At 34.7% G+C, this 21,622-nt stretch overlaps 1 protein-coding gene across 1 annotated transcript in view; it reads right to left on the reverse strand.

The window, feature by feature from the left end:
• Window positions 1-6,666: 6,666 nt before the first annotated feature.
• Smp_175050 (factor for adipocyte differentiation, putative) overlaps window positions 6,667-21,622 on the reverse strand; it is a gene marked incomplete at both ends in the record, with an annotated part of 49,251 nt that continues 34,295 nt past the window's right edge. Inside the window, 3 exons of the mRNA XM_018790549.1 lie at window positions 6,667-6,926; window positions 9,888-10,125; window positions 14,449-15,219. Of these exons, the coding sequence (XP_018646180.1) occupies window positions 6,667-6,926; window positions 9,888-10,125; window positions 14,449-15,219 (1,269 nt within the window). The remainder of the gene's footprint in view (window positions 6,927-9,887; window positions 10,126-14,448; window positions 15,220-21,622) is intronic.

The raw sequence follows: 21,622 nt of genomic DNA on the forward strand, positions 1-21,622 counted from the left end.
ATTAGCCTCATTTTGACCTATTGATTATTATTATATGATTTATCGTTCCTAAATTATACTCGGTTTATTGAGTACTGTCTCCCACGCTTCCAGCCACGTTTGGCTTGATTTTGTACAAATATTATTTTCTATTTTATGGTGTGGTGTGGTCTGCCTGTTTGGTATATAGACAAAGTATGTTTGAAATAAATGATTCACATTACAGCAGCTGCTATTGGTGTTTTGGACTCAAGTGGACGGGTTAGGCGGATACGGACCAATAAGGACGCTAGATTACTCATACTAATCGAACGTCATTGTCACAGTGTGAAGGTCGTAGAAATCGTATTCTATTGGTGGACAATTTACGCGAATTACGTCCTCGTTAAATTCGTAAGGACATAACAAATCAGCGACGACCTTGAATAAGTCCTAACAATTAGCTACGGCCTCGATCAAGACATAACGATTGGCGACGGCTAGGTCAAGTCGTAACAGTCTGCATCTACCAACATGGCTCAGACTAGAAGTTAGTGATTTCAAGCATTGAAGCCACGTTTTGGTTTGGCCGCCCCTAACTCTCTTCCAACCATCCCCAATACTAGTCAGCATAGCGCGTCGTGGTAATCGGTGTTCAGGCATACGTAACACGTGGCCCAACCATCTCAGTCGGTGAAGATTCACAACCTCATCAACTGATTTACTATCATTTCCTAATACCCTGCGTCTAACCTCTCCATTACTTACCTGGTGATCCCAGCAGATGCGAGCAATATTTCTAAGACATTTGTGATCAAATACTAGGAACTTACGAGTATCTTCTACTCTTAATGGCCATGTTTCACAGCCATAAAATAGAACAGAACGAACTGCTGCGTAGTATATTCGTCCCTTAATTAATAGACGAATATCTCGTATTCGCCATAGGTGACGTTAGTTGGCGAAAGCCAAACGAGCTTTTTGAATCCGTGCTGAGATTTCTTCAGACACCAACCCATTAGGGCTGATCGGACTTCCAAGATAAGTGAAGTTGTCGACGCGTTCGACTACTTCACTCCCTATCTTTAGTAAAGGAGTTGATGCAGACCAGTCCTGGAACAACAATTAACATTTGGATGGGGAGAAACGCATCCCAAACATCCTGGCATTATTACTCAGTTCTAACAGAAGACTCTGCATTTTGTCAGCGTCTTCACCAAACAGGACTATGTCATCTGAGTATTCCAAGTCGATAAGTGGACCTCCTGTGAGGAGATCAATTACTGAAAATGAATAGAAAAACGCATAGAAGAAACATTCGATGTATAAATGATGAAGAAATTTAAATTGATATCATACGTTTTTTAAAATAAGGGAACTAGTCAAGATTTCAAACTTCTTTCATATACTAACTACAGACTGAAGGTTTCTGATTTGATAACTGGTGGAGTCTAATGTGGGTACTGCTGAAAAATATCAATACGAAACAGTTATTCGGTGCTCTCTAATTTCTGTTAGTCGTTCATCTGAAGTCAGTTCGTGAAATAAACTACTCAAAAATGGAACTAAACTTTATAAATCTCTAACAGCAATACAAATTTTAAAATTCCCAATATACTACTTACAAGCAGATAAAATGGAATCAGCTTACGCGAGATACATTTAAATATGGAATTTCGTTATCTCATGCAATTTAACACATATACCATGTGAGTCCATCGACAAATAAAAAAACGACGGTATACAATATAGATTGATAAACTTTTAAGTAAATAGATAATTGTAATATTAAGTAAAGTTAGATCGATATAACCTTGTATATCTAATATGATTCGCTTTTCCACAACATTCCTATGAGTTTATATTTACGTCGTGATCACCAGGATACTTTAGAGAATGATTGACTGTTCCGTAGCGATAATTTTTAAGTAGAATTAAATAATACAGAACGAACGTAATACAACCAATCGTGAAGGAGGTTTGGAGAATATTCAGAAGTTTTCCGGAAAACGCAGATATATGAATGAATTCCCATCAGGTTCTACAGCGATATATTTAAATTAATGATCCAGAAAAGATGACCGAATTTAAGACAAATAAACCGTTTAAAATCAGAGCATACGAGGTCAGGATATTTTATTAAATTAAATAAAACAGTTCGTCTTGAAATGTGTAGTACGCAATGCCAAATTGGGTAAATTGAAACTATAAGATTGATAATAAGAATAAATATAGATAACATAGAGTGACACAAATAATGACCATCAATTGTAATAATAATTAAGTGTTCACTAGTAATTAATTTAAAGGAATAATTCCCAGAATCATAGTGAGAAGCGGTAAAAAAATAGAGTTCAACCTTGTCGGATCTAAAGCAGTACCACACCAATGACAATAGAAGATGATTGCTCAATATCACGAATTGATTACGTTTGAAAACGATTGGATGGCGACTCAGAAGTTTAAAAGTTAAGTGATCACCTCAAGACTTTAAAACCCTGGACTTGACCCCTGGTAGGATCGAAGTTTTACACTGTTGAGAAGTCCTATACTAGGACGAAACAGTTATCTAATGTACTTCAATTTAAAATGATCATCTAGCTAGGATCAATTCGTGATGTACACTATAAAATGTTGTAATTACAAATCAGATCAAATGTTTAGTCGAAGACTAAGTTATGTATGAAGTGATTTGCTTTTAGTAAAAAAAGAGTAAAGTAGAGTGGGTGGTAATGAACTTCTCCATGTGTTAATAATAATGTTTGAACAAAATACTAAACTTCAGTTATAAAAATACAAAGAAGGAAGTTTATATATATATTGTTCAAATTAGATCATCCTATAATTATCAGGATGACCTCATTTGATTACCGAATGATTGCAAACCAAACGTTAAAAGTTATTTTGATGACAGAAGATCAAGTTATAGATTAAAACTAATCAATTCACTTAACTGGGTAATCGAGCTGATGAGTCATAGAAAGCAGTGACAATATGTACATTATTCAATTAGCAGTTTTTTTTTCATAGGACTGTTAACACAACTTTAGACGTCTATCAGGAGATAAGTGAAGGAGCGAAAGGTGAGATATCTTTTAGAAACATGGGGTGGGAAAGTGATCGTTGTATGGGACTGATTTTAAAGTCACCCATGAATTGTGGTTTCACTGAAAAGCCAAAAAGAGGTGGGTGGGTAAGGTACTGACTTGAGCTCATTTTACGTTAATAATTATTAAATCCATTTTTCTCTTAGAAATTCATCAATTATAGGATATGGCTAAATGAGAAAACAACAGAAAATGTTGTTTATCAAAGATTTCGATTCACATTGTTGCTACAAATTTGAATACTTTATTAGGTAATTAATTATACAGCTAAACCTACCATTCTAGAATATTTAGTCGTTTTTTACATTAATTACAAAATTTATACCAGAAACAGAGTTATATTTATGTTAAATAAATACTATACATAGTTAATGCAGATCAAGTGTAATAAACTGATAGTTGTTAGGATCAGTGAAATATAAAGTGCTGGAAAAAAAGGGGGATCGTATTTGTGTCAATTTGTGTTGTAAATGTAAGATTCGTCTATAAAATCTTATTATTGGGGGAGGGGGAGGACCATGCAGATTATTGAAGTTTATAAGTTGTAACACAGACTGAATTTAGTTAGACAAATATTGAAAACCACAAAGCACTGAACTACTGTATCATTCTGATACAGAACCTCACAATAGAGCAGATTCCCATCACCCTACTGAAGATCCACCAATGGTATTGGAAGATGATTGATAATATGATGAATTAATTGAAGTAGAAACTTAAAACGATTGGATGTCAACTCGATAGTATGTGGGTTTAAGCGTCAGTCGCTAGACCTTAAGATTTTGTGTCCGATGCAAGGTGGGATCATGAATGCGTACTATTGAGGAGTCTCATACGCAAACTAAAGGGCTCTCCAATGTTTCCTGTTTGTCAGCAATTGTGTAGCTGAAATCAGTCTATGCTGTGCATGATAAAAACCATTTTAGTCTACTTTATCCTTTCAATTAGTTATTTCTTATGTAGGCCTGAATGAATATTTCAAGAAATCAGCTAGTTGATTTACTTCACATGTGATCGTCGATTCCAAAAAAAAACCAATACAAGCCATGTGTCTTGCTGGACATCTTGAAATTAATTTTGATTTCATTATAATAGTTCTCTAATAAAAACTACAAATTGAACATTGATTTATATAAGACATTACTAAAAAAATAACTCAGTTTATCTTACTAACTGGATCTGTTTATCAGTGAGGTGAGATAATATCAGATTACATATGGTAAGATTTTCAAAAGAAAAAAATATTGATGCAAAATCGAAACCAGATTAATTAAATTGCAAAGGAATGGTATAACAACATTTATTCTAATTGTGTTCAAGTATGCTCAAGTAGTCTACTATTTAGAGTATTTTCATGACCTTCTAACATACAGGTTAACATGGTAATTAAGAGCTGGCAAAACGAGTGGATTTACCTTAAGAGGTTGTTTAGTTTCTTCTTGTAGATACCAATGCATTAAAAGAAGTGATTACCGATATTTCTTCTTAAAGTATTTCTTTTTCCTGTTCTTAAGGATAATGTTTCTTTACGTTAATTTAATACTTAATCGCAGATCACGCTATAAATGAATATAATTGAACGACATACTCACAATTGTCTTCAGTGAGTTACTATCTCACTGAGGACAATGGTGGACTGTTGCTCAATTTCGTGGACTAATTGAAGTTAGACATTAACACCGTTGGACGACGGCCAGCTCAGTGGTCTAGAGGTTACGCGTTCGTGTGCGAGACTGATAGGTCCTGGGTTCGAATCTCACGGGGCGGGATCGTGGATGCGTATTGCTGAGGAGTCACACAGTAGGACGAAACGACCGTCCAGTGCTTCCATGTTTTCCATGGTGGTCTAGCTCCAATTGATTCGTGATCTTAACCATTAAGATTTCCGAATACTTAAATCAGTATTAGATTAGGGATTTGTGGAGATTATTCAAGTGTTAAGTGATTGAATGTAGTCAGGACAAAAATCAGTAACTAGCCTTCAAGCTGGTTGGCATTCATCAGTAAGAGATGCCCGTAATTTTGGAAAGACTGGTTCTCCTAGTGAGATAGGAAACTGAATCACTCAGCTTCACAATCGGAGGCGTTATCACTGAGCTACTTGAGTTGAGACTGATATCCCATAAGATTGGAATATTTAGATTGATTGGATTCGTGAAAATTACTTTTTATGTAACTGATGTAATCAATTTCATACTGATTTCTACGATAAAATATAATTAATTCTGTAGTGTTACGATTCCAGTGATATGATTAATCTAAGCAGTGCATTATTAGTAATTACAAAACCATAGTAAATTTGGAGCTTTTTCGAAGTGATAATTTCTTTTGATTAATTCAATTATCACCTTTAATTTTAACTCTATATATAGAAAACAGACAGCTGGTTTTAATACTCCAGAATAAAAATCTTTTAAACTATGGTCTTAACTGACTAGTTCCAATTAAGACGCCAAACTCATAATCATCATGCTAGTTTAGGGTTAGTGAAAAAAAATATCCAAGTGTAAAAGGAAATATTTACAGCAGATGAAATCTTTCCAATTTCAACAAAGATTATAATATTTTTAATCGACAATAACTTACAGAATGAATTCAATGGAAAATGTGTCCAATGCTTTTACTAATACTACTATTGATGATAATGGTAACCATTATTAGTATAGACTATCGTAAAGCAAAGACGGGAGGACGAATAATGAAAGTACACTACTACCGTAAAATAGCATTCAAAATTTCTTGTCTACGAAACCGTTAAAACAGATATTACCAGTTTGTTGCTAAGCTTTATATGGATATGTATAAGATAATAATAATAATAGTAATAATAATAATAATAATAATAATAATAATAATAGTAATAATAATAATAATAATGATATCTGATCATCGTGATATCTTTGTCAAACATTTTTATATACTGAAAAAGTATTTGCAATCCAATATAAATAGTAACAATAATTGAATACACTGATTATTCACTAGTAATGGTATACATGTATCGAAATTGAAATACCGTAGAACAAAGAGACAAGTGGATACATGGGCGACTTTCCACGTGGATTGAAATCAGTCGGAGTACCTAGAAGTGACCTAGAAATTATGTCTTTTCGGAAAGTGTACACATATATTATCATTAGTATCAACGTGATCATGCCTGTAAACCTGCATGCATTTTGTACTCATGTTTTAGAATATTTTATAATTATCATTACTATTATATTAGTTGAAAGTTGTAATAAATTGATTACTGATCAATGAGTAACCGATGTCACGAATGTCTCGTAATCAATGTCTATCAATCATTAACTTCAGTGTGGCCACTAGTTTAAGGGACTCAACGTCATGTGCACTTTGTTAAGATATTAGGTAGTTAGAAGTAGTGTCGGTGGGAAAGCTTGTAATTCACACTAGTTGGCACTCATCAGTACAGCCTATCTATAGTTTTGAGGAAAATGATGTTTCCTGTGTGATTCGAACACGCACTATCCAGCTTCATAGCCTGATTAGTTTAAGGCATCTGACATCTGAAGTATGATCTACAAAATAAACTATGTTTCCTTCTATGGAAAAAGCCACATCCGTCAAAAGAAAGATAAACTCACATGTAAGTTGTTGAAGGTTTCAACTTATTTAAACAATATTGCATCATTTTCTTTTGTAATTGTTGTTGAATTGAATTCGAAGTATCAGGTGTCATTGAAATGATTGGTAGTTTTGTACTGCAATTCACTGAATGCTTTTTATGATCCATAAGATATGGTGCAGGTATTTGAATAAGTTTCACATTTGACGAATTTACACGAGATTTAGACGTAGATTTATAATGATTATTACGTCGGGTAAATTCTATCATAAAATCTGTTTGTTTATTTATTTTGAAAAAAAGAAAGAGAAAAATGTAATATTACAGTATTGAAATGAATTTATGCAAAAGAAATATGGTATTCAGAAAGAGTAAAAAGAAAAAGAACATTGACGAACACATTTGAGACTTGGTTCGACATAATTTCTAGGAATTGTACAGGGATATTATAACTAGTGTAGTTCATTCATGTGAAGGATGAGGAAATCATTACTAGTGGTACTAAATAATCATGATGTAACGTGAATCTGTCGACAAAATGAGACTAGAAATCTGTATACAAAGAATTTATAGGTTATTAGGCTTGGATTGTGGCTAACAATCCAAATCAAGATGTACATTTCGTCCTATTCGAGGCTCTTTAGCTGGATGAATGCGCATTTCAGTGTTGATATCTATACTGGAACTCGAAGCCCATAATCTAGTTCTTCAAAAGTTAATGCCTTATTTGGTAAGCTACTTACTCCGTATATCTACAAACATGAACACTTAGGAATAAACATCATAAATGTTCAATGTGATGGTAACTATAGTGACTCGGTATCCTGGTAGATAACGAATGAAGTTTTATGTTATAAGTACTGAGTTCAGGTCTTTATGTAAACATAAACAAAGGAATGCGATACAATGCTAACAATAGTGAAGGATGAAATAAATAACAGTTTCCAAAACATAATTACATTTATTGACTTATTCGTGAGGTACAGACTAGTGTACTTGGTTTTCAGCCATATTCTAAGTGTGAGGCTTAGAGATGCTACCTCGTTTACTTACTTACTTACTTACTCCTGTTACCCTTTATGGAGCATAGACCGCCCACCAGCATTCTCCACCCCACTCTGTCGTGCGCCTTCCTTTTTAGTTCTATCCATTCATTCTTGTCATGTCTGTCTCTATTTCTCGGCGTAATGTGTTCTTTGGTTTTCCACTTCTCCTTTGGCCTTCAGGATTCCATGTGAGGGCTTGCCTTGTGATGCAGTTGGGTGATTTCCTCAATCTGTGTCCTATCCACTTCCAGCGCTTCTTCCTGATTTCCTCCTCCACTCGAATCTGGTTTGTTCTCTTCCACAGTAGGCTGTTGTTGAGTGTCTGGTCAACGGATCCGAAGTATCTTGCGTAGACAACTGTTAATAAACACTTGTATCTTCTGCATGATTAGTTTTGTAGTCTTCCAAGTTTCCACTCCATACACTAGAACTGTCTTGACATTTGTATTGAAAATTCTGACTTTGGTGTTGGTTGACAGTTATTTTGAGTTCCAGATGTTCTTCAATTGCAGATATGTTGCTCTTGCTTTGCCTATCCGCGCCCTCACATCTGCATCTGATCCACCGTGTTCATCAATGATGCTGCCCAGATATGTAAAGATTTGCACATCCTCCAAAGCTTCTCCGTCAAGTGTAATTCGATTGATGCGTGTTATGTTGTATTGGAGAATCTTGCTTTTCCCTTTGTGTGCTGAGGCTGCTGCCACACTGGTCGTCTTCTCCTGCATTTGTTGTTACGTGTGTGATAGAAGATCCAGATAATCTGAGAAGTTTAAATCGTCCAGCTGCATCCTAGCTGTCTACTGTATCCCGCGCTTCCCTCTAGATGTTGACGTTTTCATGATTCAGTCGATCACCAGTAGAAAGAGAAAGGGTGAGAGTAGGCAGCCTTGCCTAACACCGGTCTTTACCTCAAACGAATCTGCCAACTGTCCTCCATGGACGATTTGGCAGTTTAATCCATCACAGGGATTCCGTATGATATTGGCTATCTTCTCAGGCAGGCCGTAGTGTCGAAGAAGCCTCTACAGTGTTGTCCTGTCCACGCTATCAAAAGATTTCTCGTAGTCAATGAAGTTGATGTGGAGTGATGAATTCCATTCAATTGATTGTTCCACAATGATCCGTACTGTTACGAATTAGTTAGTACACGATCGATCCTCATGGAATCTAGCCTGTTGATCTCAAAGTTGGGTGTCTACGAAGTCCTTCATTCTGTTTAACAATACCCTGTTGAAGACTTTTCCTGGTATTGAGAGAAGAGTGATGTCCCTGTAGTTATCACATTTGCTGAAGTCGCCTTTCTTTGATATTTTGATCAGAAATCCTTCTTTCCAGTCTGTTGGTATTTGTTCTTCATTCCAAATCTTGCTAAAGAGAATGTGGAGTATCTTTGCAGTTGCTGCCACATATACTTTCAGTAATCTATAAGTTATCATCATTAATCAATAAAATGTCAGATTTTAATTGTAAAACTACTACGTGAACAGTTTGTTTTGCCACTATGACAATGCTTTGAAAAATATTAATTAACATAATGTATTCATACATAAATAGAGAAAAAAGTGATTTTGTTTCTCTGAGCTAACTATAGAAATTTAAGAAACGGTTATGAGACCAAAGATGATTTTTGTGATTCAACGACCTAGCAAATAACCTAAAATAGTTACACCATCAAAACAGAAATCCTAGTTTTTTAATTCTTTCAAGAGACCTTGATATTTTCTTAAGAAAGTCTTTAGAAGCCAAAAAACACAGAAGCTACTCCAGACAATCAGTGTTCTTTAGAAAATTTCAACAGAATTCTAGGAAATGAAAAATCATCTCACCGTTATTATGAATAGATGATTTATGATCTTGTTATTAATTTTAGTAGATTTTCCAGAAGCTTTGGGGATCTCAAGGTCACATATATACCTATAGATACCCCATGTTATTTGTACACAATCTAACCTAGGAAGTATATCCTCTTCCATACTTTTCACCTTTTGTTTTCTATTCGGAGTTCAAAACTGGAAGATTTCTTTAGACTAGGAAATCAATAGGAAAGTGGTGTCAAAGCGTTCATATACAGGATATCAAATTCAACTCTAATTTATCGCTAATTTTAAAATAAAAATGAAAACCTAGCAACTACTGAGATCGAAAAAAATTTCCATAATTCCACTGAAATAAATACATGCAACTCACTTGTAATAGGACTTCCATTACAGTGAGGTATAACCCAGAGAAGAAGAACTGATTCTGAATTTAATTCACGAATACATAAACCATGAGGCTGATCAGGTGGGGCAGATGGTGTCCAACACTTAGCTATAGGGCTCCATGGTCCGGCACCAGCTGAATTTACAGCACAAAAGCGGAATGCAAACAAACTAGCTGGTTGTAAACCTGTCATTTCAAATGATAACTTTGGACCAGCATAAATCTATTCAAAGAAAAAAAGGTATGGAGAGACTATGAATATATCCTTGATACTTGATAAGTAAGAATATATAGTTTAATAATATCTAAATCCTTGAGGGGTTGAAAGATAAACAAAATGTAGCAGATAAATCGGGTGATATATTTGAACTATGCATATAACTCTCATGATTTGAGCGGTTACAGATGAAGTGGATTGCAAGGTGCAGAGGTTAAGTAAATTCGATCACAACTGAGTAGGTGACAGTGTCGTACCACAACGCTTCATTAGCTTAGGCTTGTACAAATGGATGGTCTTTAATTAGCTCTTATGCACAAAATATCTTGCTCAGACAACAGTATAAAGCTGTGTAATTGGTAAATAAACAGGTTAGAACTTAGCCAAAATAAAGTTAAACCTCAGACATATATTGCATCTCTTTAAATTATCAAATTTTCTAAATCGTAAGAAGAGAGGACAAAATTAAAAATAAAATAGAAGTGCTCAAGTCTTACCTAATAGATTACCCTTAACTCCTAACCAACAGTCCTGAAGTAAAACTTAACCTGTTGGGACTGTTAAAAGTAGTCAGTCGTAAACAACGTAGAGAAAAAGACAAATGTCAATTAGCTCAAGTTGCTATATTGCATTAGCGCAATAAAATGAAATTATGACGACGAATATTAAAGGAATCCAAACAATGTATTAGCAATTATAATAAGAAATAGTAAATATTGAGAATATGGTTCAACAAGATAAAGTAGAAAGATATTTACGAAGGAATACTGGAATTGAAGATGTGGAGTAGCTGCATCTGAGTAAATATGATCGACAAAGAGCTACGTCAACTAACGTCTCCCGAAAGTGATCGCGTTTACCACATGAACCATAACCAGGTAGTTTGTATTTAAGAACAAGGCCTAAACCAGAAGTAAGTGACTGAGTGAGCTGATCCACGGGTTTCCGTTTAGCTGCCTTTGGCTTTCCACTAACCTACACATACTCTGGGAAACATCGTAAGACGAGTTAGGGTATGGTTAAGGACACGTAGCTCTTCTACAATTACTGCCGGTCCCAAGCTTGGGTAAAGGAGGAGGGTTGAAAATGGGGTTAGCGACCCCATCCCGTAGAAAACTAACTCGCTAAAAAAACGCTAAGGACACGTAATGTATGTTTTAACCACCGTAATAGATGAAGATTCACAACACTAGCAACCAATTTGCCAACATCGTTTCGTACCCTGCATCTAATCCCAGCATCAGTCACTCAGGGTTATCGATATAGGTGAGGAAAAAAACCTGTAGTTTATATGTCTTCTACTTTCCAGTTGCTATTCATTCTTTCCATGTCTGCTTCCGATTTTTAACGCAGTGTGTTCTTTGGCCTTCCTCTTTTCCGTTTCCCTTCAGAATTCCAAGTTAGGGCTTGCCTCGTGATGTAGTTTGGTAATTTCCTGAATTTATGTCTTATACAATTCCAAAGTCTTTTCCTAATTTCCTCTTCAGCTGGAAGCTGGTTTGTCCTCTTCCACAGAAGGCTGTTGCTGATTGTATACGGTCAGTGAATGTTGAGTATTTTGCGTAGACAACTGTTTATAAATACGTGTACCATTTTTATGATGGTTGTAGTAGTTCTCGAAGTTTCAGCTCCGTTTGGTAGAACTATGTTGACGTTCGTATTGAAGATTGTGACTTTGATATTTGTTGACAGTTGTTCTGAGTTCCATATGTTTTTCAACTGTAGGAATGTGGCCCTTACCTTGCAAATCCTTGCCTTTACATCTGTATCTCATTCTCATTGTTCATCGATGATGTTGTCTAGGTTCGTGAAGGTTTCCATCACTTCCAGGGTTTCTACATAAAGTGTAACTGAGTTGGTGTTCTTCATGTTGTAGTCACAGCTGTCTTGACGATCGTATTGTGACTTTGATATTGGTTGACAGTTGTTTCGAGTTATAAATGTTCTTCGACTGTAAGAATGCTGTCCTTGCCTTTACGTCCCTATCAGATCCTCCTTGTTCATCAATGATGCTACCCAGATACGAGAAGTTTTCCATGTCTTCCAGAGTTTCCCCATCAAGTGTGATTGTGTTGGTGTTCTCTGTGTTGTATTTGAGGATGGTACTTTTATCCTTGTGTTGTTGATGCCTAGTGCTACAGAAGCTACTGCTACATTGCTTCTCGTGACCTTCATTTCTTGATGTGTATATGATTGAAAGACTAGGTCATTCGCGAAAACCAATCGTGTCTAGTTGATTCTGAGTTTTCCATTGTATTCCGTGTTCCCCTGAGATGTGTTAGTGTTTCTGTGCTTCAGTTGGTATGTTATCAGGTCCTGATGCTTTCCCACCCTTGATTTGTCTGATGGCCATCTTGGTTTCGTCGATCGTTGGTCGAGTGACAGCTATGGGAAAGTCTGTGTGTACAGCTTCAATGTCCGGTGAATTCGATAGAGCTGGCCTATTTAGGAGTTCTTCAAAGTGTTCTACACACCTGTTTATCTGTTCTTGAATTTCAGTGATTGGCTTGCCTTCTTTGTGTTATAAACTCGTCTCATGTTTCCCTCTCTTACAACTGTTTAGACTGTCATTTCTGGGTCTTTCATGAATTGCTGCTTGTCATCTCTAATGTTCCTCTTCACTTGCTTGTTTGCTTCTGTGTATTCAGTGTGTGCCTTGACAATCTCTGTTCTTGTTCGGCCGTTGTTAGTTGCTCTTCTTGTTCTTCCTTTCTTCAATCTTGTCTAGGGTTTCCATCGAGATCCATTCCCTATGATGATGCTTCTTGCAGCCCAGCACCTTTTGATATGTTGAAGTTAGTGCTTCTTTGATTCCTTCCCAGTTGTCCTCCATAGTCGTTTCTTCTTTCAGTAGATCCTGTAAGGCTTGAAACCTGTTGTTGAGAGTTATCCTGTATTGGTTGAGTTTGTCAGTAACTGGAAGGAAGGTTGTATTGAACCTCTGTAATGCTGTTTGTCCAGTCGTACGGTGCATCTTCAGATTCAGTTTCACTTTTGAAACCATCAGGTGTTGGTGATCTGAAGCTGTCATCTCCGCTCCTGGTTTTGTCTTCTTCCATTGACCTTGTGAATTATTTAATGATATATATATATGATCGGTCTGATTCTCTGTAGTGTGATCCGATGAGACACATGAAGCTTTGTGTATGTGTTTGTGGAGACAACGTAGTGTAATCTGCAGCCATTTTTTGAGTGATCATAAATTTATAAATCTCATCATTCTCGTTCCTTTCACTTGGTCAGTTTATGTCTTCTAATTTTGCCTTCATACTCGGTGTTGTTCATTCCAACTTTAGCGTCTAGGTCTCCCATCAGGATGGTGAGGTCGTCCCAGACTCGGTTTACTGAAAAGTGCAAGTTGGTAGGAATTCAGAACCCCAGGTTTTCTGTCAGTCATCACCACCCACTTTAACTTTCATAAACGTTGACCGAATATGTAAATATAGAGACATATTTTACTTGAAATTGGAATTTTCCAATCAATAATTAATCTAAGTTTTGTAATAATCTTTTATTCAAGCTGAATTAGGAACCTATGAATACTTATCATATGAGAATGAATATTATAAGAGAGGAAACAGTTGGACAAAAAGAAATTTTGTCCATCTTCATATCACCTTCATCCATCACTGTTTACCGTATATATCAAAAGACGATAGCCCACGTAATATTCTGATTCATTTCGTAACACTAAGAAGACTAGACAAGTACCTTGCATTATTCTCTTTGTTGTATCCGAAGAAGACTAAATTATGGGTAACTTCCAGAATCTATTTATAGACCGTTATTATTATATATTCTTTTTGTATAACTGTTCACTAACTGGATTACATAAATATTTATATATCTTTTATCATAAACTTTCATTTGACCTATTGTCTATTATTGTGCGATTTACTATCCTTTAGTTATTCTCAATCTATTAGTTACAGTCTCTCACACTCACCGGCACTTTTAAAATTGATGTTGTATAATTGTCATTTCTTATTTTATGGTGTGATGCGGTCTGGTCTGTCTGTATATAAACTACGTATGTCTGAAGTATATTATTCATGCAGTCGAGCCTGAGATTATGTTCTCGACTGAACGGCAATGACTAGGAGAGAAGGACCAATAGGGATTCGGAGTTGTCTCAAGGCTGCTAGTGCTGTTTTGATGTGTTATTGGTTTATCACAAGAACAAGATCATATAAGTCGGTATTCGGATTGGTGATTTTGTCACTTGATAATTAACGGGGCGAAAGTCATAACAGCACGGACGTACATGAGTACTTGTTCGAAAAGTGATAACATTTTTTGTAGTAATCAACGAAATGGAAATTATCTTACCAGTTGAAAAAATGAATCATTTTCCATCTGCTCAAAAGCATCTAACCCTGATGAATTTTCCAGAGAAGAATTTAATGTCGATTTATTTTCAGATGGAATGTTTATTTTATATGATGAAATATCGTAATATTCCATTGAATTCAATGATTGATACTGACGACATTCAAGTCGATATTCATATATTTTAGCACCATTAATACAAGTTACTGGATCCCAAGCAATGTGTATTACATATGGGGATTTAGGTAATAATCTTGGCGAACTAGTCGGTACACCTGGTAGACTTGGTGGAGTTGATAAAGAAATCCATTCGGTCCATAGTCCTTCACCTGCACGATTACGTGCACGTACACGAAAAGCGTAGTTTTGTCCAGGTGTCAGACCAAATAGTCGACATTCAGTTTCACGTACGGAGCATACAAATCGACCAAGTGTAATATTTGACGAATCATTGAATAAAGATTGTATTTTTACTGAATTGTCATTATTAATGGTACTATTATTATTCACTGTGTATGATTTCACATTTAATGATGGATCTGTGTAAGATCTATGCAAAATAAATTGACGATGACGTGATTGACAACTATTTAAGGTGAATCTATGATTGAAATCACATTCTAAATTATGACATGATGAACGTAGAATGGATAGTTCTAATAAAGATGATGGTGTTGATGAGCATAGTCTATGCATTGATAAATCGATGTCATCATTATCTTCAGATACTTCATTAATCCAACATGTGGATTCCAAAGTTAGCTGCCAAACCTGTATATACATACCACAAGGAAAGTAAAATAATAAGTAAGTATCAATAAGAACACATCATTATTTCAACCAAAGATATAAACCTGTACAAATCTTTATACAACCTGTTTGTTGAGTCGGCTTCCGGAGAACTCTAACAGAGCCTCCAGAGGCTCATAAAGGGCCCCGACCAATCAGCGATTAATTAGAAGTTGTGTGAAGTTATGTTACTAAAATAACGAGATCCTGATTGGCTGATTAACACACTGCTACTATGTAAACTCAAGGTCTCTTAATTACTATAAAATCCCTGTATTTTCTGTACATGAATGAATCCTGTAGTAAAGCGCTTCCCTCATACTTTGTGCCTTTTCTCTGATCTTCAAGTTGCTGTATAGTTCTAGCTCGGGGATACGGAACTAGCTTAGGAAAGCGAATATAGCGTTCACAACCGGCGAGACGCAACACTGTTCTTATTCGTAAAATTTAAAACAAACAGAGAAAAAAAAGATTTACAGAGTAAAAATGAATGTATTTTATTGCACAGTTTCTTATCAATTGCAAACGACCTCAAATAATTATCAGTAATATTCTTATAGACAAAGTTTAACATTAACTCAGTCTTTCGTTGAGATCATGAATTGATCTAAGTCAGATCACTATTGAGAACCTGGAAGCACTGAATTGCCGTTGTTATTCTTGCTTTGTTTATATGAAAAAAGTGTAGAATTTCTGAAATGCAGAAGAATATTCCGGAATTTAGATCCCTAAATTTTGATAGGCCGATTTAAAAAAAATGACTTTTTCTCTTTTAAGCACTCCTTAAAACGATATATGTGCACAATATCTGACAGCCCTTCATTATAGCCTAGAAATATCTACAATTGACATTATTATAGAGTGAGAGAAAAACATAAAGTTACGAAACTGTTAAAAGTTAGTCTCTCGATAATGGTAACAATGTCATTGATAAATGTTTAATGGAACTGAGCCGAAGATACGCTCCTAACATTGTTTCAATGTCTTAAAACAGATGTTGAATTGTAATTCAAGACATAAATGAGAAAAATTTAAAAAAGACGTTTCTATCGTTATGGTTAACATGATGAGCTGAACTTAGGTAGACAGCCAGAAGTGGACAGTATGTTGCCATTAGCGACTAGTTTAGAGCGGGGATTCCTGAAGTCCTATTGAGAATGAGTAGTGATCGCAGTTTAACAATGTCTGAGACAGTTAAATAACATTGACATTAGAAGATGGTTACAGAATGTCACGAACTCATTGAAGTTAGGACTGTTATCCGATAGATGCAGTCTCAGTGATTTAGAGGTTAAGCACTTGGTGTGATACCCAAGATCCTTAGTTCAGTCTCCAATAGTTGAGTAGTGAATCCATGTTATTGAATAGTGCCATACTAGAATGAAGCAGCTATCCAGTGTTTCGTTGTTTTCAATAGTTGCTCAAATAAAAACAATATGTAATGCTGATCATATAATTTAACAATTCAGGAAACTTCCTATATTACTTTCTCTCAATCTTGGTTATTGTTATTACTTACAATCCACTTAGAAAGTTCTGAAAAAACACTGGGACTTTCTTATCAGGAGGAGACAAATTTAAAGATAAATACTTGTTATTACTATCATACATATTTTGATAACAATCAGAATAATTTTCTGTAGAAAAGCTGAAAATATGAACTGTTTTCTTTTTTTTAGAAATATGGTTTAAACATCATTATTATTCAATGTCATTCATATTCACCAAACTTAAAGACTTTTGATTTCAGTTTTCCACTACGAACTTATGATTGCGTGTTCAATGTTGATGAGCTACTATTGAAACCGGAATGAAGTGGTGGATTTATTAATATATTATCTGGTGTCAATTTATGTTGAAAAATAATTTCATGCTTAAAAAAGGACTCCAAACTAAGCCTATCCAATAGGAGAATTCGTTTAATCATCCTTAGCACACACATATACACAAACACAAAGACATGCTAACGCTCTGGCTCGAGACTGGTAGGTCCTGGGTTCGAATCTCGCGAGTGCGGGATCGTGGATGCGCACTTCTGAGGAGTCTCATAATAGGACGAAACGGCCGTCCAATGCTTCCAGGTTTTTCATGGTGGTCTAGCTTCAATTGACTCACGCTTTCAACTATGAAAATACTAAATCTCCACAAAACCCCTTCTGATAATTAATAAAAACATATGTGCCCAAAACGCTCGCACTAATATGCATATACATACAAACTTAAGTGGTGTGCATACATATGTGCATAGTTTTAGAGCAAACTATTGAGTAATGCTGAGAATATTAAAAAAAATATGTTTTTTTTTTTAGGTAAAAACATTATAATGTCAATAAATACTACTCATATATGTATATACATAGGAGTTGAAGAATGGGTTTTATGTATAAATGGATTTAATTAATTTTTTTTATTGACAGTTTAAATTTTGACAACGGAAGGGAAAAACGACAATACATGCCCATTTACAGGTATGGGATTGTGTAATTATAAAAAAAGTAGACTATTAATAATACTAATAACAGTTTTGAATTGCTTTTTGATTATTTCTTCTTAATTATTAGACTTATGTATATAATATTTAAGTGGATTATATATTTACATGCTAGTGGGTGAAGAACGGCTTCAGTTGAATAGTTAAAGCAGTTGACTCTCATCCAATACAGGTTGGACGGACCTCGTTTTATTTATTTTGATTCAAGTAATTAGGGCTAGGTATTATCAATAACCTCGCATATATAAGTAGTGTAACAATTAAAAAGTGGTTAAAGAAATAGGATACTTGACAAATGAGTTGTATTAATCAAAGCACCGCAAAACCATATTGATGGTTCTAGGTTCACTCTCGTGCAAGTTCGTTTGTATGCACAGTTAAGAAGCTAAAAACCAGGAGGAAACCACTATCTAATGCACTTGTTGGTGATTGTCAAATGATACTTGTTAATAAAGAAAAATAAAAATGTTTGTAAGTGGTATTCGTCACAGATTGAACTCAGTTGGAGTCAATCACAATTTCCCACTTTTAACTTCAGGAACCCATCTTGAAGTCAATCGCTAGTGTGCATACAGTTTATCAACAACTGATTGAAGTTGAAAACGTGTACCATTGAATACCAAGTGTTAAGTGTCTGCCACCAGATCTGAATTTCCTGGGTTCAATCCTTGTTGATTTGTGAATGCGTACCGTTGAGAAATCCCACATTGAAGTAAAATAGTGACCCAGTGCTCTAATCTTCAGCGATACCTTTACTGAGGTCAATATATGACGAACATTACCTATGAATTAAACCAATGTCCATAAAACTACCTGAATTTATTTGCAAATAGACTGGATGAAATAAGACAAACATGTTATCAGTTTTCCTGAAAATAGAGTGTCTTCCTTCTTAAGATCCCATTCCTTGAAATAACTGCAAATTTATCACAGACCTAACTGAGGTATACTGTTCAGTGTTGAAGTGAAGTGGCTAATAATCAAGTCAATAGGTATTGAACTGTGTTAGTAAAATTGTTAAAAATTTCATAATTTTTTAACGTTAGCATAAATATTCTACATACATTCAATGTTTACAACAAAATAAACCTTTAACTTATATTTAAGATGATAAATATTTTAAAAATACAACAGTTAAACGAATCATGAATGTTGCAGATAAATAAAGGTTAGCGGTAAGTAGCGTGATAGGCAAGGCCTGAAAGATCCATGCTGGTCTTGAGATATGTGGGAGAAGAATATAAGTGTGGCTTTTGTAAATAGATCATTTGCTAAGAATAAATATGGTCACAGTCCATATGATTCTGGTAGACTAGTCGTAATATATATATATATATATATATATATTTCAAATATAATTATGTTGCTTCTGTGAACAAAACTCCCCAAGAGGTCTTCGTTGTCATAAAAAAATTGTAAATTGTCCTTTGATGTTTCTTTCAGGTGACCATATAGAATATCACTTCTAATAATCGTTTCCTGTTTATATACGCAATAAGTGTTTAAAACAATTAGTCCCTTTGATAAATTTCGATAATGCAATGAGAAGACGAAGTTTATCAGAATTATGTGATATATTAGCGCAATACATTTCGGACAATCTGATCACACATATACTTGTTAAGAACATTTAAATATGAAAATTAAAAGGTCAACTAGACAGGTTAATGTAAGAAAATAAATAAAGTACACAAAAACAATGTGATGACTACTCTGGATAATAAATCAGCATTACCAGGGTAGGTTAAGGGTAAGAACAAATTGTTTTTGAACACATAAAGGGGGTTTCAATTTCCGTATAGGCAAGGCTTCAATAAACCTTAGTATACGTCCTTGAAGGCTTTTGTACAACACTACAAACGCTGACTTGATGTCAACCTTATGACCAGTTTCAACCAAATGTTTCGCAATGGAGGAAGATGTTTGTCTATCCTGTGATCTTATCTGACCATTGGAATTCATTTGGTTCTGCAGCCATTTAGGTATATGTTCCGCCACCCTTAATTGCAGATCACGATTGCTCCTCCCTATGTACGTGTTTCCGCACATACATGTAAATTGATATACACAATGGGATGTGACACAATCGCTTATGTGCTGTTTAGGTTTTTGGTGAAACATCGACCTTGTCTTTTCAATGATGACAAGTTGAGCTGCATAAAATGTCCTGTTTATGGCTAATTTCAATCTCCGTTTCAACATTAGTGTTATTAGATTTTTCAACATATTACAGTAACACATCCTATTGATTGCATTTACAGAATACCTTCCTAATTACAGATGAATGATGATAGAGATAGCGAAAAACGAAATTATGGTAAATAATCTATAAATCTGAAACTCTACTTTCATGTATATTTGTATCAATGGACTTTTCATAATGAATAACTGGATCGTAACTGTGCGACCGTTTTCCTATGGGTTTTTCCTTTTCCATGTTATTAAAACTTAACTAAACGATAACTAAAAATAGAGTTGTAAAATAAATCCAACAATCAGTCAGTTTATCCATAAGGAATGACAATGAATAATTTTTGTCATCACTAAAAATATTATACATAACGAGTCCTACAAGTCCCTATTCAAATTACAGAATTCGTAAATTGTTTTTGTTTAATTTGAAGTTCCTTTTTCTTACATAATTTAAAACTGAATATAAAAAGAATGTAATTTGTAGGAGGAAACAAGTTAACAGTGGTGGTGGTAGTAGTAGTAGTAGACGCTACTATTATTGTCTATGATTATTATTTCAGTATGAGGGAAAACTATTAGTTTTGCTAACTGTAATATATATATATATATATATATATATATATATCTATTATAGGCTTCGCCCACATTCTTGTCTATTTGCCAAATGGAAATTTATGGATCATTCAATGTTATGCTGCCTGTATCTTCTCAATAACGAAAATTATTAAAGAGAATAAAACATTCCCATTATTGTTGTCGTTTAATCCACCCACGCATGGCGAATAAACCCAATAAACTAATAGACGTACACACGAGTAGTGTGATATAATATAATGGATGGATCGATAGATAAACATATAGTTTACTAAAATGTTTAAACACACAACATACTGAGTATTTTATATATAGAATTGCACAATTAGCTAAATGTGATCTCAAAATAGTCTTTAAAAAAAGTTTACTATAGATAAATAATGAGGGAAGCCTTTTCTCCCCCTTTTTTTCGTCCATATAACGCCCACATAAATCTTTACTTTCATGTATTCTTTTTCCTTTCATACCACTCAATTTGTAATCACGATTACATAATAAAAATAGAACTTAAAAACAAAAAAACAAAACAAATAACTGTCGAAATAATAATAGTAACACGTTATTCAATTGATCACTTGGTTATTGAGAATATTCATAGTGGGTTCAAAATAAGTTTTGAAGTCTTTTTACCTAGGAAGGTTTAGTTACCAGAACAGTGGTTATTATGTACATAACTGAAAAAATAGGTAGCTCACAGTCAACTTGATGACTAGAACAATGAAAAAGACAACAAAAACAATTGACAGGATTCACTATGTAAACTATGAAAGTAATCAGAATAGCCAACATTAAGAAATTTAGTATATGATGTGGACATTTTCTGGTCAATTTAAAACTTACTCAAGTAGCTATGAACATATGAGTACGCTTGAAGACAGGAGAATACAGTGAAAACATGTAAAGATAGTGTATCGTAATTACGAATAAACCAGGCAATAATGTACACAACAATTATCGTTCCACATAAACAGTACGTAAACTTTAAGCGATAATGAATCAGTTAGAGCCCAGATAGTGTAAATATTAAAATGTGTCCATAGTGAAGACATCAACTATGAAATTCAGGTACGTAAGACTGATGAGTTCAAAATGGGACAAAATGCGAGC

This window comes from Schistosoma mansoni, assembly GCF_000237925.1.
Source record: "Schistosoma mansoni, WGS project CABG00000000 data, supercontig 0062, strain Puerto Rico, whole genome shotgun sequence".
In the NCBI taxonomy this organism is placed as follows: Eukaryota; Metazoa; Platyhelminthes; class Trematoda; order Strigeidida; family Schistosomatidae; genus Schistosoma; species Schistosoma mansoni.